General features: G+C 37.1%; 1 protein-coding gene and 1 pseudogene across 8 annotated transcripts in view; both read left to right on the top strand.

The window, feature by feature from the left end:
- The window catches only part of ESRP1 (epithelial splicing regulatory protein 1), a 50890-nt gene that overhangs the window by 27117 nt on the left and 9490 nt on the right, over positions 1–14283 (top strand). For 6 of the 8 annotated variants that reach the window (XM_070392246.1, XM_070392243.1, XM_070392239.1 and 3 more), the window contains exon 13: positions 3039–3207. In XM_070392246.1, the coding sequence (XP_070248347.1) occupies positions 3039–3207 (169 nt within the window). The remainder of the gene's footprint in view (positions 1–3038; positions 3208–14283) is intronic. The other 2 variants (XM_070392241.1, XM_070392240.1) reach the window with 1 other exon arrangement.
- Positions 10469–10629, top strand: LOC138993582 (U4 spliceosomal RNA; annotated as a pseudogene).

Here is a 14283-nt window from a genome sequence, read left to right as displayed (position 1 = left end):
AGTGGGGCTTAATCCTTTTTTTCCCCTTGGAATTCCTAAATGCTAATATTCCATTTATCTGCTGCTTGCTGTTGGTGAATATCTAAGAGTTGATCTAATGAGCATCAAGTTTTGAAAGTTTATGATTGGGTTTAAGTAGACATATATATATATATTTTTTTAATATGTTTTTATTGATTTCAGAGGGGAAGGGAGAGGGAGAGAGAGAGAGAGAGAGACATCAATGATGAGAGAGAGTCATTGATTGGCTGCCTCCTGCATGCCCCACACTGGAGACCAAGCCTGCAACCCAAGCATGTGCCCTTGACCAGAATCAAACCTGGGACCCTTCAGTCCACAGGCCAATACTCTATCCATTGAGCCAAACCAGCTAGGACTAAGTAGTTATCTTAAAGTAATCTTAGTCACATATATTCTGTCCATAAGCCACTGATTATGTCAGTAACTTTTACGATTTCTCTTAGTGATAATCTATGAGATAAGGGAATTTCTCCTTCATGTGTAACCCAAATTCTGCTGTGATATCATTTTATTCTCTCTTCCTAGTGTAAAACTGGTCATTACACTTTCTTCATACGACTTTTCATTTCTTCCCTTTCTCCCTCACAAGCCCTAAAATAACATGATAAAAGTATTTTTCACATAAAAATATATTTACACATTTTTACTATTAATACTTTCCCAAAATTTTAACTAAAATTTGGCCATTTGCCATTTTAGTGAAAGAGTTCACTTATTTTTTTAGTTTAAGTCAGAATTCCAGTTTGTGCTAATATTATGCCTGTTCTACTGGACTGTTCTTTTCCTGCCGACTCACTTTAGGTGATTGCCTATTTATACAACAACCAAAAAATTTACAGAAATTGCATTGTTTTTTATATAATTTCAAGGACTAATACAGTTAAAATAGTGATTAGTTATGACTCACTGAGGAGTTTCTTACTGAATTTGGGAAAGAAGTGCTGCTAAAGTATCATTGTTTTAAAGTTGTAAACTTTAATTTGTTTATGAAAATTTAAATTTTCAAAAAGTTGAGCATTTTAATTTCACCTCCATTTTTCTAGTCTATGAAAATATACTCCTTATTCTCTTTTAGGAATATGAGAATAGCTGTCCTTTCATTTGAGGAATACCCAAATCTGAGTAGACTAATATGTTTAGTTATTAAAAATTACTACTTTTCTTTGTTTTAAGGCAGAAAAGACTTATACCTACTATATATATCTGTCTTCTTGGTTTGAGACACTGTCATTAATGAATTGCTTGATAGTTTTGAAAGCAGGAAATACACACAGGCTTTATAATTTTTTTTTTTTAAATATATTTTATTGATTTTTTTACAGAGAGGAAGGGAGAGGGATAGAGAGTTAGAAACATTGATGAGAGAGAAACATCGATCAGCTGCCTCCTGCACACTCCCTACTGGGGATGTGCCCGCAACCAAGGTACATGCCCTTGACTGGAATCGAACCTGGGACCCTTGAGTCCGCAGGCCGACGCTCTATCCACTGAGCCAAACCAGTTAGGGCGGCTTTATAATTTTTTATGTGACTGGTGCCTTAACTTGTCCTGATTGCCCTTTTAAGGCCAGGAATCATAATTTTAAAATTAATCTACATGTAGCTCGATTTTCAATGAGTATGAACGAGGTATCCAAAAGGTGAATAGAAGGTCGATATGTGTACCCATATGCAGCTGACCGCCCTACTCCTCTCCATACACATGTAGAAACACACAAGACTTGCTGAAGACGGGAGAGATTTTCATGTGAAAAAGTTATCCCTATGCCTCTGATATTTGCTAAATAGAATAGGTTGTTCCAGGTGTGCAAATGAAAGTTAGGAACCCTGCCCTAACCGGTTTGGCTCAGTGGATAGAACATCTACCTGAGGACTGAAGGGTTCCGGGTTCAGTCCAGTCAAGGGCATGTGTCTCAGTTGCAGACTCGACCCCCGGCCCTGTTTGGGGCCCTGCGTGCGATAGGTGACTAGTTGATGTGTCTCGGTCTCTCCCCCTCCCTTCCACGTTCTTTAAAAATCAATGGAAAAATATCCTCATGAGGATTGACAAAAAAAAAAACCAAAACCAAGTTAGGAACCCTGAATTCAGGCAACCTCTCAGTTACCTCTTTGTTGGGTACAGATGGCCTGGATAGTGTTCATCTCACTTAGTGAGTTGGGTAACCAGAAAACAAAGGAATTTCATTCTTTCTATTTTCTATATATTCGGAATCCACAATTTACCGCTGAGTCTCAGGAAGACTTACACTTCTATTTCTCAGGGCTAATTCCCAGGTTGGATTTTTTTAAAACATGTTTTTACTGACTTGAGAGAGGAAGAGAGAAGGGAGAGGGATAGACAGATAGAAACATTGATGAGAGTGAAACGTCGATCAATTGGCTGCCTCCTGCACACCCCCTACCAGGGATTGAGGCCACAAACCAGGCATGTGCCCTGACCAGGAATCCATCTGTGACTTTGTTCATAGGGTGACTGACGCTTAACCCCTGAGCCACATTGCCTGTGCCCAGGTTTTTTATTTTTTACAAGTTTGAAGGTGTAGATTATCTTCAAATTCCATCATCTGGGTTACCTTTAGGTGGAAATAATGCAAAGTTAATTCAGCTTTTAGTTGGAAATTATACTAAATGTCAGCCCTATGTTTCTTTCCTCAAAGTTTTTGTGGCACTCAATAGTAGGGGGGAAAAATCACATGTCAAGAAATGGTTGAGCTGATGTTTGATGATACTGGTTTTTTCCAACTTTTAGACCAAGAACGGTTCTGTAGGTAGATGGAGTGTGAGAATTGAGATTACTTCTAAGTTTTGTCTGTATAACCAAAGGAAGTTGCATGGGGTAGTATAAAGATTTGCTCTCTTACCTTAAAAGATTATGTGTGTGTGTGTATATATATATATATATATATATATATATATATATATATATATATATGCAATAGTATCCTTATGGCTTGAGTGATAAGCACACAGGCGTCAGCTGTTACAAATGTCTCAAAGTGTCTCTCTCTGCTTATGTAGGCCTGTCTCCTCCTTCCTACACATTTCCAGCTCCTGCAGCTGTGATTCCTACGGAAGCGGCCATTTATCAGCCCTCTCTGCTTTTGAATCCACGAGCACTGCAGCCCTCCACAGCATACTACCCAGCGGGCACTCAGCTCTTCATGAACTACACAGCTTACTATCCCAGGTAAGGCTCTGGTGGAAGTGGAAACGAGGGACAGAAACAAATGGCTCCTTTGATGGCCGGTGCCTGAGTTCACAAAAGACTATTGTCTGCCACGTGGAAGGTTACCATGGTAGGCAGTAGCTTCTGGTCATCTCTAAGCAAGAAGGTCGTTTCAAGACAAAGCAAAATAAGTTTGTTGTTTTAAAAAAACCATATATTAACAATATCTTTTAGGCTATTTTTGTATACAACTTCGCTATTTTTCTTTCTCCTAAGAAAAGGGCCCTAAGTGAGGGGCACTGTGATCATTGCAATAGGGTGGCAGTATCTTGTGAATGAATTAAAAAAAAGCAAACACCAAGAAAATCCTTAAACACAACAATTATATTTTTAAATAGCATTAATTCCTGGTACCCCACAATAAATAAAAACAGTTTTTTTAAACTGTACACAACTTGTATTCTTTCACCCCTAAGTCTTCACCAACAAGTCCAAAATGAGACTTATTTAGAACTTTCTTAGAATCAAATTTTTTATTTTTTTTTTCTGGATTCTAGGGAAAAATTTTTAAAAAATTATAGTTGATATATAATATTATTCATTTCTTATGTACACCATAGTGATTAGACATTTATACAACTTACAAAGTGATCACCCCGATATGTCTAGTACCCACCTGATACATACATAATTAGTACAATTTTATTGACTATATTATAACTGCCAACATGTACTTCCTAATTCCTTCATATTTTTCACCGCCCCCCCGCCTTCAAACCTCCTCCCATCTGGTAGCCATCAATTTGTTCTCTGTATCTGTGAGTTAGTTTTGGTTTTGTTTGATCATTTATTTTGTTTTTTAGATTCCACATATAAATGAAATCATGCCATATTTGTCTTATGCTAAGTGAAATAAGTTAGACAAAGACAAATATGGCATAATTTCAACCATCCATGCTATTATAAGTGGCAAGGTATTTCCTTTCTATGGTCAAGTACTATTTTATTGTATATATGAACCGCAACTTTTTTATCCAGTTGTCTGTTGATGGGCATTTGGGTTACTTCCATATCTTGGCTCTTGTAAATAATGCTGGAGTGAACCTAGGGGTGCATATATCTTTTTGAATTAGTGTTTTTCTTTTCTTTGGATAAATATCCAGAAGTGGAATTGCTTGGGTATATGGTAGCTCTGTTTTTAATATTTTGAAGAACCTCCATACTGTTTTCCTTAGTGATACCACCAACTTGTAATCCCACCCACAATTCATGAGGGTTCCTTTTTCTCCCAATTCTCATCAACACTTGTTGCTTGTTGGTTTATTGATAATAACCATTCTCATAGATGTGAGGTGATGACCGTTGGTGGTTTTAATTTGTATTTACCTGCTGGTTAGTGATGGTGAGCATCTTTTCATATATCTATTCGCCATCGGTATGTCCTTTTTGGAGAAATGTTTGTTCAGGTTGTCCATTTTTTAAAATATATTTTTTTATTGATTTTATAGAGGAAGGGAGAGGGAGAGATAGAGAAACATCAATGATGAGGGAGAGTCATCCCCCCCAACACACACACTCGGGATTGAGCCCAAACCTGGGCATGTACCCTGATTGGGAATCGAATCATGACCTCCAGGTTCATAGGTCGATTATCAACCACTGAGTCACACCAGCAAGGCTGTCCCATTTTTTAATTGGATTGTTTGTTTTTGATGTTGAGTTATATGAGTTCTTTATAATGTTTTTTAAATATAAATTTTGGATAGTAACCCTTTATTAAATGTATCATTGGTGAATATCTTCATTCAGTAGATTATCTTTTTGTTTTGTTGCTAGTTTCCTTCCTTGTGCAAAAGCTCTTTAGTTTGATGTATTCCCAGTTTTTTCTTCTGTTCCCTTTTCCTGGGAGACATATCCCAAAAAATATTGCTATGAGGGGTGAGGGATGTTATAGATTTTCCTGCATATGTTTTCTTCTAGGAGTGTTATGGTTTCAGGTATTATATTTAAATCTTTAATCCATTTTGAGTTTATTCTTGGATATGACGTAAGAAAGTGTTTCAGTTCCTTTTTTTTGTTTGTATCTGTCTAGTTTTCCCAACACCATTTATTGAAGAGACTGCTTTTATCATGTCATTCAGTACTCGTTTTATATATTTAGGTCCTTTTGGTACTCCTTTGATGTGAATGTTGGCACACTTGATGTTTTCCCCAAAGTCCCTTAAATTATTCTCATTATGTAAATTCTTCCTTTTTCTCTTTTGATATTCCAATTGGGTGTTTTCCACTACCTTATATTATAGATCACTGGTACTATTGTTGTTTTATTTTAATTATTATTGATTTGAGAGAGAGATAAACATTGATTTGTTGTATGCATTCTTATATGTACCCTGACTAGGGATCAAAAAAGCAACCTTGGCCAAAACCGGTTTGGCTCATTGGATAGAGCGTCGGCCTGCGGACTGAAGGGTCCCGGGTTCGATTCCGGTCAGGGGCATGTACCTGGGTTGTGGGCACGTCCCTAGTGGGAGATGTGCAGGAGGCAGCTGATCGATGTTTCTCTCTCATTGATGTTTCTAACTCTCTATCTCTCTCCCTTCCTCTCTGTAAAAAAAGTCAATAAAATATATTTAAAAAAAAAAAAAAAGCAACCTTGGTGTATTGGGATGATCCATTATGTTTAATTCTTTTATAGAGTTTTTAGGGTCCCTGCCCATGATTCTCACTTGAATACATAAGGACCTCTCATTCTTAATTTTCTTTTTATAAAATTTATTAAAAGTCTTTGTTAATCCAATAACCAGTTCAATTTATTAAAATAAAAATTTACTTTAACAAGCAATACTGCTCAAAATTTTAACACTTTTATCAGGTCTTTTTTTCTTCCCCAGCTATTTAGTCTAAATGTTTTGAGTACATCTACCAATATGTGACTTTTTAAAAAAGTGTCCTGGAACTAACACATCTGATTCCTACAGTTGCTATGTTGCATTGTATTTTTCTTTCCTCTCCATCTCTAATATTTTAGTAGGAAGGAAGAACTTTGGAATCTAGTAGCAGTGAAGCTTGTAGCCACATTATTGAAACTATTCTTTACTCTACTGGGGAAAAAAAGAATCAGGAGATAGCCATGATAATTGTAAGCTGGCCAGCTTTTAAAGGGTTGAAAAGACGCAGAAGCATGTGTAATTAAGTTTTCATCATTGAGTACTGTGTCAGGCACCCCTCCCAACTCCAATCTGTCACCTTCTGTGGACTCTGTGACAATCACTTGCTGGCAGTGGTTATAACAGAGGTCTTTGTTTACCTTTCTTGCATCATTAGAATGTCAGGAGTGGAATGCATTGTTTCACTGCATACCTTGTGCAGTTTCTCATGCCTGCAATACATTTACTTGCAGAATATGCAGTTCCCGAATTGACTTGCTCTCTGGGCGCTATTAAAAAAAGGAGTCTCTTAGAAATAATTGTCCACCACAGTGAGATGGAAAACTCTTGAATTGAAACCCCAAAAGCAGGAGGAACTGACATGTATGGCTTAATAGCTCCTGTAATTTTGGGCCCCTGACTATATGTTAATTTTTTTTTTCCTTTACTAGTTTTAAAGTTTGTAATATCCTCATTGTTAACTCTTAAGAGTATAAAGTATAGTAAGGGAAAGGATATTCCCATTTACACACTTCACAGTCTAGATGAATCACTATTTTATTAGTTTGGTAACATACACATTTGTATGAGCTTCTAAATAATGTGGCATACTTAAACCTGTACTGCCTATTTGTTCTATTATATATAAACTTTCCAATATGTCATGGAGTTCTTCCTATTTATCTCATTCTTCTAACTTCCACATGATGTTAATATAATCGTAATTTAACAATTTATTTTTAGACATCTAATTTTCTCTAGTAAATAAAAGTTTCTGTTGATCTTTATGTACTTATATTTCTGTAGGACAATTTAATGATAATTTATAAAATAAAAATAATTTGTAGGAATAATAACCTATAGAAATAAAATAAGCAAATTCCCAAAACAAGAAGATATTTTACAGTTTTGGTAGAACACCATTAATTTCTAACCTCACATGATTGTTAAGGCATTTGAGGCTAACGGAAAACTTCGTTGTGTACATGTCTTTGATAAGTAGGCAAGTTTGAGATCTCACACTCTAAGCTAAAAAAGATATTAAATCAGAAGATTTGGAGTTTGTCTCTGAAAGTAACATTTTTCGTAATTCCCTCCATTTTAAAAAATGATATATGTCAGTTTGATTTCAGATTAATTGCAATGTATTCATTGCTTTAAAACATCAAGATTCTAATTCAGTGGATTTCTAAAAGCATGTCCCTCAAAAAAAGTTAAGCATTTTTAACTTTTAATTTTACTGAGCAAACTTATTTAGTACCTCATGAGTGTGACGTTGGGACTAGTAAGATTAATAATACATGGACCCATTGGTTCCACAAATGCAAACCGGAATTCAGTGTACAATATAACGACACTAGAATGTTGTAATAGTGCAATAAAAGCAATAGTGTAATAATGAAGAAGCGCCAGATAATTTTTGTTGATGGAAATGATTATCTCAGTTTTTTTCAGTTTGGATGATATTTCTAAATGATGTAAACAAGAACTGCTGTGGGCAATTTTTTCTCTGTTATCAGTGAGAATTCATTCTAGCTTTCATGGAAGAAGTAGTCATTTGCTAGTCCAAAGACCTACTACATATAATGAGCAGCTCAGGGAATTAAAATGCAAATATACTTACAATTATTTTTAGCATTACAGAATATTATGAAGCACAGGGAATCTCAAGAAAAAAAATAATTGCTCAAAAAAAACCTAATGAAATTGGTTTCAATTTATAGATTTGTTTTTCTAAGGATTTTTCTTACAAAATTGGGATCATGTTCTTTTCAAGAATAAGTTTAAAAATCTGTAAATATGCAAATAAACCTAAGTTGCGAATGCCTATTACCCAGTTGTATCAATATTTTGCCAATTTTGTTTCATCTATTAACACTGTTTGCCTTACTACCAGAACACTACAAAAGCTAGGGATTGCTTCTTTCTATTGCTATTTATGATGTGTCAAATATATTTTTAAATATAATGCTTTAAGAGTGAGTTAAGCACCTTACTCTTAAAGCATTAACACTCTAGTTAAAAGAAATAGAACTTGACTAAAATACATGTGCCAACCTTGATAAAGAAAATAACCCTGCCATGGCTGGTGTGGCACAGTTGGAGTGACCTCCTGTATGCTGAAAGGTCGCAGGTTCAATTCCCTGGTTGGGGCATGTGTGAGAGGCAAACAATCCATATTGATGTCTCTCTCTCTCCCCTTCCCCCCCCCCCCCCCCAAAAAAAACCAACAAATAAAAAATAAAATAAATAAAAAACATTAAAAATAAAATAACCCTATTTTGCATCTACTGACCTATTTAAGCATTTCCTTGGTATATCTTTAAGGGACTACACTAAAGTAGGCCCAATGGAAGAACTGACATTTGTATATTAGTTTTACTTAATAATATAGGCTGATTTGTGATTTTCTTTATGAGTTAAGTAGTTTCTTACACTACCTCTTTTTAAAAATTTTTTCACTGAAAGCAAAATGTTGTATTAGCAAATGTTTTCCACTTACATACAAAATAATCAATAAGGTATCTCTGGAAACATAGACAATAAATAACCAAGAAGTTATAACAGGTTGCTTCTACAGAGTGGTTCAGATCTGTTGGGGGAAAGGGTATGATGGAGTCATATTTGTACCTTCCCTATTGTACAATATTCCTATTCAAAAAGACAAAACTGCCCTAGCCAGCTTGGCTCGGTGGATAAAGCATCACCTGCGGACTGAAGGGTCCCAGGTTCGATTCCGGGAAAGGGCACGTGCCTGGGTTGCGGGCTTGATCCCCATTTGGGGGTGTGCAGGAGGCAGCCGGTCAATGATTCTCTCTCATCATTGATGTTTCTCTCTCTCCTTCTCCCTTTCTCTCTGAAATCAATAAAAAAAAATATTTTTTAAAAAAAGACAAAACTTTATTTTTTAAATGACCAAACATTTTTTCAAAAGTAACTTGTGAATGGACATTGTCTTCTGCTGCTTTGCCAAGAAGCACAAATTCCCATGTATCACAGTGTGTTTTGCTTGTTTCTTCGTTCTGTTATTTAGCATTATATTATTTCTTAAAATGCATTTTTTTAAACATGTAAGAGGATCAGTTGTGTTATGATTTTGTGCTTTCAGTCAAACAACAAGATTACTTTCAAAATAATATCGAGTGTAGGATTCAGTTTTCAAATTAAACATGGGGCTTGCCCCAGCCTGGTGGCTCCGTTGGTTGGAGTATTGTCCCTGACAAAAAGAGGGTTTCTGATTCGATCTCCTGTCAGGAGAGCACAGGGTCCATGATTCTCTTTCTCTCTCTCTCTTTTTCTCCCCCTTCCTCTCTCTAAAGTGAGTAAAAACATATCCTCGGCTGAGGAATTTTTTTTTTTTTTAATGGGGCTTTCTGGAAGCTCTCCTTGCTTGGAGTAACCAGCCTGTCGCTTTACTATGTACTTGAAACATGATAACTGTAGCGGCGGGTTATATTTTATACCCTTTAACATACCCTTTGGATTAAATTTAAGTTTAGTTACCAAACTATTTTGACAGATCATAAATTAGCTGAAATAGATTCTTGGAAGATGTCTTTAAGCATTCCGAAGTGTTTTCATATCCGTTGGTTATTTAACTTTTCTTTGAAAGGTAGATACACATGCATAAAGAGGTGTATACAGTCATGGCGCCCCATAAGGATGTTTCAGTGAGAAGTGTCAGTGATGGATTGCATATAGAAAGGTGGATCCACAAGTTATAAGAGCGCTGAAAATTTCCTAACACCTGATAGCCATCATAACCTCATTGCAGATTCTTGTCATTGTGTTACAATTGTCTACAGCAGGGGTGGGGAACATCCAGCCCACGGACCATATAAGGTGCATGAAATCACTTGGTCTGGCCCTGCCAAGGCATTAGGAGTAAGTTAATTAAATGTTTGACCAAATATAGCAGGCCAATTTTTCAGTGGGTCTTGTTGTATGGCCCTCAGATGATGTTATACATGTCCAAATGGCCCTTGGCAGAAAAAAGGTTCCCCACCCCTGGTAGTATTCAGTAAAATAGCCACCTCCTATGGTAGCATAGGAGCTGTATGGGAACAGAATGTTACCCCCAAATATGTCTTTGGCATTAGGATTATTTTAGCCTGATTAAGAAACGGCACACAAGCTTTGCGCAGTGGCGGTATCATAGCCAATGAGGTTTATCCGAGGCGCGATTATTGCTAATTGTTTAAAAAAGAAAAAGAAACAGCACACAGGGAGATGCTCTGAAAAGCAAGTTGAAGTTACTCTTTGTAAAAGATATTTACGTTCGTTAGGAAAATCTCTATGAGTAAGAATATCCCCTTCCTGTGAAGAAGAGAATGATTTTTATCACTAGAAACTCTTAGTGCTGGAAACAACAATCTTAAATCTGCACAACAACGTTAACCTTGTTTACTTTGCTTTTCCTGGTAACCTGTCCCCCCTCCCCCCGCAACTCCCCACCTCCCCTTGTGGTAGTTAAGGTGGTGGCTTCAGCCATTCTGGGGAGTTACTCAGATCTCCTAAATCTCCCCCATGCTTACAGAAAGTATACATGTCATTAAGCTTTTTGTTTTTCTCCTGCTAATCTGTCCTTTTTTATTTTTTAATATATTTTTATTGATTTCAAAGAGGGAGGGGGGAGAGAGAAACATCAATGATGAGACAGAATCATTGATCATTTGCCTCCTGCTCGCTCCCTACTGGGGGTTGAGCCCGCAACCCAGGCACGTAACCTGTCCTGGAATCGAACTGTGACCTAGTTCATAGGACAATGCTCAACCACTGAGCCACACCAGCTAGGCTAATCTGTCTTTTAATACAGCCAAGAACCTAGGAGAGAAGAAAATTATTTTTCCTCCTCTACAAAGCAGTAAGCTATACCATTTAGGTCTGTATAAGTGCACTCACTCAATGATGTTTAATCAATGATGAAATTATCTAAGGATGCATTACTCAGAGTTCAGCAGCACATGACTGAATATAGCCTTTCAAAAGAGCTAACAAATCCAGGATCCAGATATAGTAAGCAGTCCATGAGCAGTCAGGGAATTAAATTTCCAAAGAGTACTGAAAAGTTAACCTTGCTGAAATGGTTGATTTCAGATGAAAACTTAAAGTTAGTTCAAAAATTTCCTATATAACATCCAGCCGGTATGGGTCAGTGGTTGAGCATCTTATCTATGAATCAGGAGATCATGATTCGATACCAGTCAGGGCACATGCCTGGGATGTGGGCTTGATCCCCAGTGGGGGACTTGCAGGAGGCAGCCAATCAATGATTCGCTCTCATTATTGATGTTTCTATCTCTCTCCTCCCTTCCTATCTGAAATTTAAAAATTGTAATGAAAAATTTTAAATTTCCTATATGAAAACAGTCACTTTCCGAATAAAAGGTCTTTATAACACTCAGGGATTTAATGAATGTTAGTCCAAAAGGATCTGTGTAGTAATTTTGTCAGGCAGTGGGAACCAGGTGTCTTTCGCAGGACTTCTCATGTTTCCTAGGCTAATGTGTTGTGCCCATCCAGAGGGGAATGAATTCTCTAATCTTTTCACTTAACCTATTTCTTTACCTGATAGATAATGCTGTGATCCTCTCTCCTTTAGAGAAATATGGCAAGTTCTCAAATGATGAGTACGGTCATACTATGACTTTATATTTTAGAATGCCACCCGATAACATTAATCAGTGTCACCAATGTTTAGTAATGTGTAATATTACATAAATGAGTAAAGGGTATGTGACACTTGTTTTCGCCAGAGTGTATATTATGGGTGTCATGGGGTAGGCATCCTGGCCCCCAGTATTTTCATACACACACACACACACACACACACACACACACACCTGTTCTACACAGAATTTTGAATGACTATTAGGATACACTAAACATTATGAAATTAAATGATATAAATTAGTATTTGGAAAATGTAGGATAGGAAGCAGTGTTTGAATAGTCTCACAACAGAATCTCAAGCAACTAAATTAGATTGCAAACCTCAAAACTTCAAAGGAAAGGAGGTCAGACTTGGAGGGAAACAGTTTTTCTCTACATTGGGTTTAAAATTTTTTTACCTAAATATGTAGAAAGGACATGGAGTCCTGCTGTGGAGGAAATCGGGATCAACTTTATAATATGTGCACTTGTGTGCTAAATTCAGCGATTTCTTAACTCGTGTGGCTTGTGAAGGAGCCTCAGCCATGGTCCTAAGTACTGTCTGTGCAGCAGCAATGCTCCATGGTGCCGAACGTAAACCTTTGGTAAAGCCCCTCTCCTGATGTTTTTCTTTTCGCTTCATTTCCTCTCACCCCCACCTCAGTTCTTTGTTCAGGCAGCTCCGCAAGGTTTCTGACCCAACCTAAGTGCAGTCCCTTGTTCATTTACATGATGTGGTACGATCTTCCAGCACTCTGGACCTTTGAATTCATTGCTGTATTGACTTGTGGAAGTTATATTATTAACACTATGTGCACAAGAGACACTGATAAATATTGACTCTTGAGAATCTGAAACCTAACTAAAAATACAATGGATGTGAGTAAGGACCAAAAACAGTGACTGACAATTGAGCATAAAGATTAGGATGAGTTTCTGATACAGTCTGGCTTTGATGGACAGCTCTTATCTGTTTTTTCTTTTTTAACTGTATTGATTTCAGAGAGAGGAAGAGAGAGGGGGAGAGAGACAGAAACATCAGTGATGAGAGAGAATCATTGTTCAGTTGCCTCCTGCACGCCACCCACTGGGGATCGAGCTTGCAACCCAGGCATGTGCCCTGACTGGGAATCGAACCGTGACCTCCTGGTTCATGGGTGGACGCTCAACCACTGAGCCACGCTGGCCAAAAAAACCCCCACATATTCTTTTTTTCAATGTTTGGTAAAATTCACCTGTGACGCAATCTCTCCCAGGTGACTCTAATAGGCAAACAAGTTGAGGATCACCACTTTAGAAACTGAAGTGGTTAAAGGCAGCTTGATGTCAAGTAATGCTTTCAGGCTCTCCCATATTTTCAAAATAGTGAAATAGAATGATGGTTATGGAAATAGCAAAAGTGAAATAGCAAATTATTGCATTCTATGGTTTATGGCATAATGTGGTATGTTTAATCATTGAATCTGCAGAACAATTCTGAGAAACTTGAGAGGTGCTATCATCCCCATCTACCAAATGATGTAATTGAAGTTCAAAGAAATTAAGTGACTTGCTCAGGGCTACTGTGCCAATTAAAAAAAATGGAGTCTGGAACTGGATGCACACCTGGCATCATTCCTATTTACCATCAGTTAGGGTTATGTCGGCTACAGAATCTCAAAGATTTTTAGTCCCTTTCATTTTTGTGTTTGCTTGTCTTTGAAATGGGATAATCACCTACTTAGAAAGATTTATGAAGGTTAATAATCTAAAACTGTGGGTCTTTATTGCTCTTTAAGCTAATAACTTATTTTAAAATTTTCCCAATATTTTCAGTTACGGGTTTCTGGCCACTAATTGTGCTGGAAAACCTATTGGGTGGTGAATAGGATGAAACTTACTTTATAATATGGTAATTACTTAAGCTCTCATATAAAGAAGAATTAGGTATTCACTTGGTGTGTGCTCCTTGGGGGTGATTGCTGTAGGTGTTCCAAGAGGGACTCACGCATCAGCTTTCCCGTTGTGTTAATGGTGGTTGATTTTAATTTGCTGTGAATCTTTTCCAATTTACCCGCCACCTCCTCCTCTTGCTTTTTAGTCGAGTTGGAAGGGATAACAACTCAGAGGTGCTTCAGTATTTTGGTATTATTGTGCTCCACTTACTATGCTGTACCTTTGCTTGTGGGCATGGGTAAAACAGTCTGTTCCTTGGGAAAATCCCTTCAAATGCTTTCTTTCAGTGTCTGTGGCGATGGCTCCTATTAGTCCTTCGTATTCATGCCTTAGTATTCCTGATGGCGAGCCAGTTAATCAT

The sequence above is a fragment of the Myotis yumanensis genome, unplaced genomic scaffold (assembly GCF_028538775.1).
Source record: "Myotis yumanensis isolate MYYU_CA2020_CCGP unplaced genomic scaffold, mMyoYum1.0.hap1 SCAF_15, whole genome shotgun sequence".
Classification (NCBI taxonomy): Eukaryota; Metazoa; Chordata; class Mammalia; order Chiroptera; family Vespertilionidae; genus Myotis; species Myotis yumanensis.
Note: the sequence above shows the minus strand (reverse complement) of the source record. Positions and strands in the feature narration are given on the sequence as shown.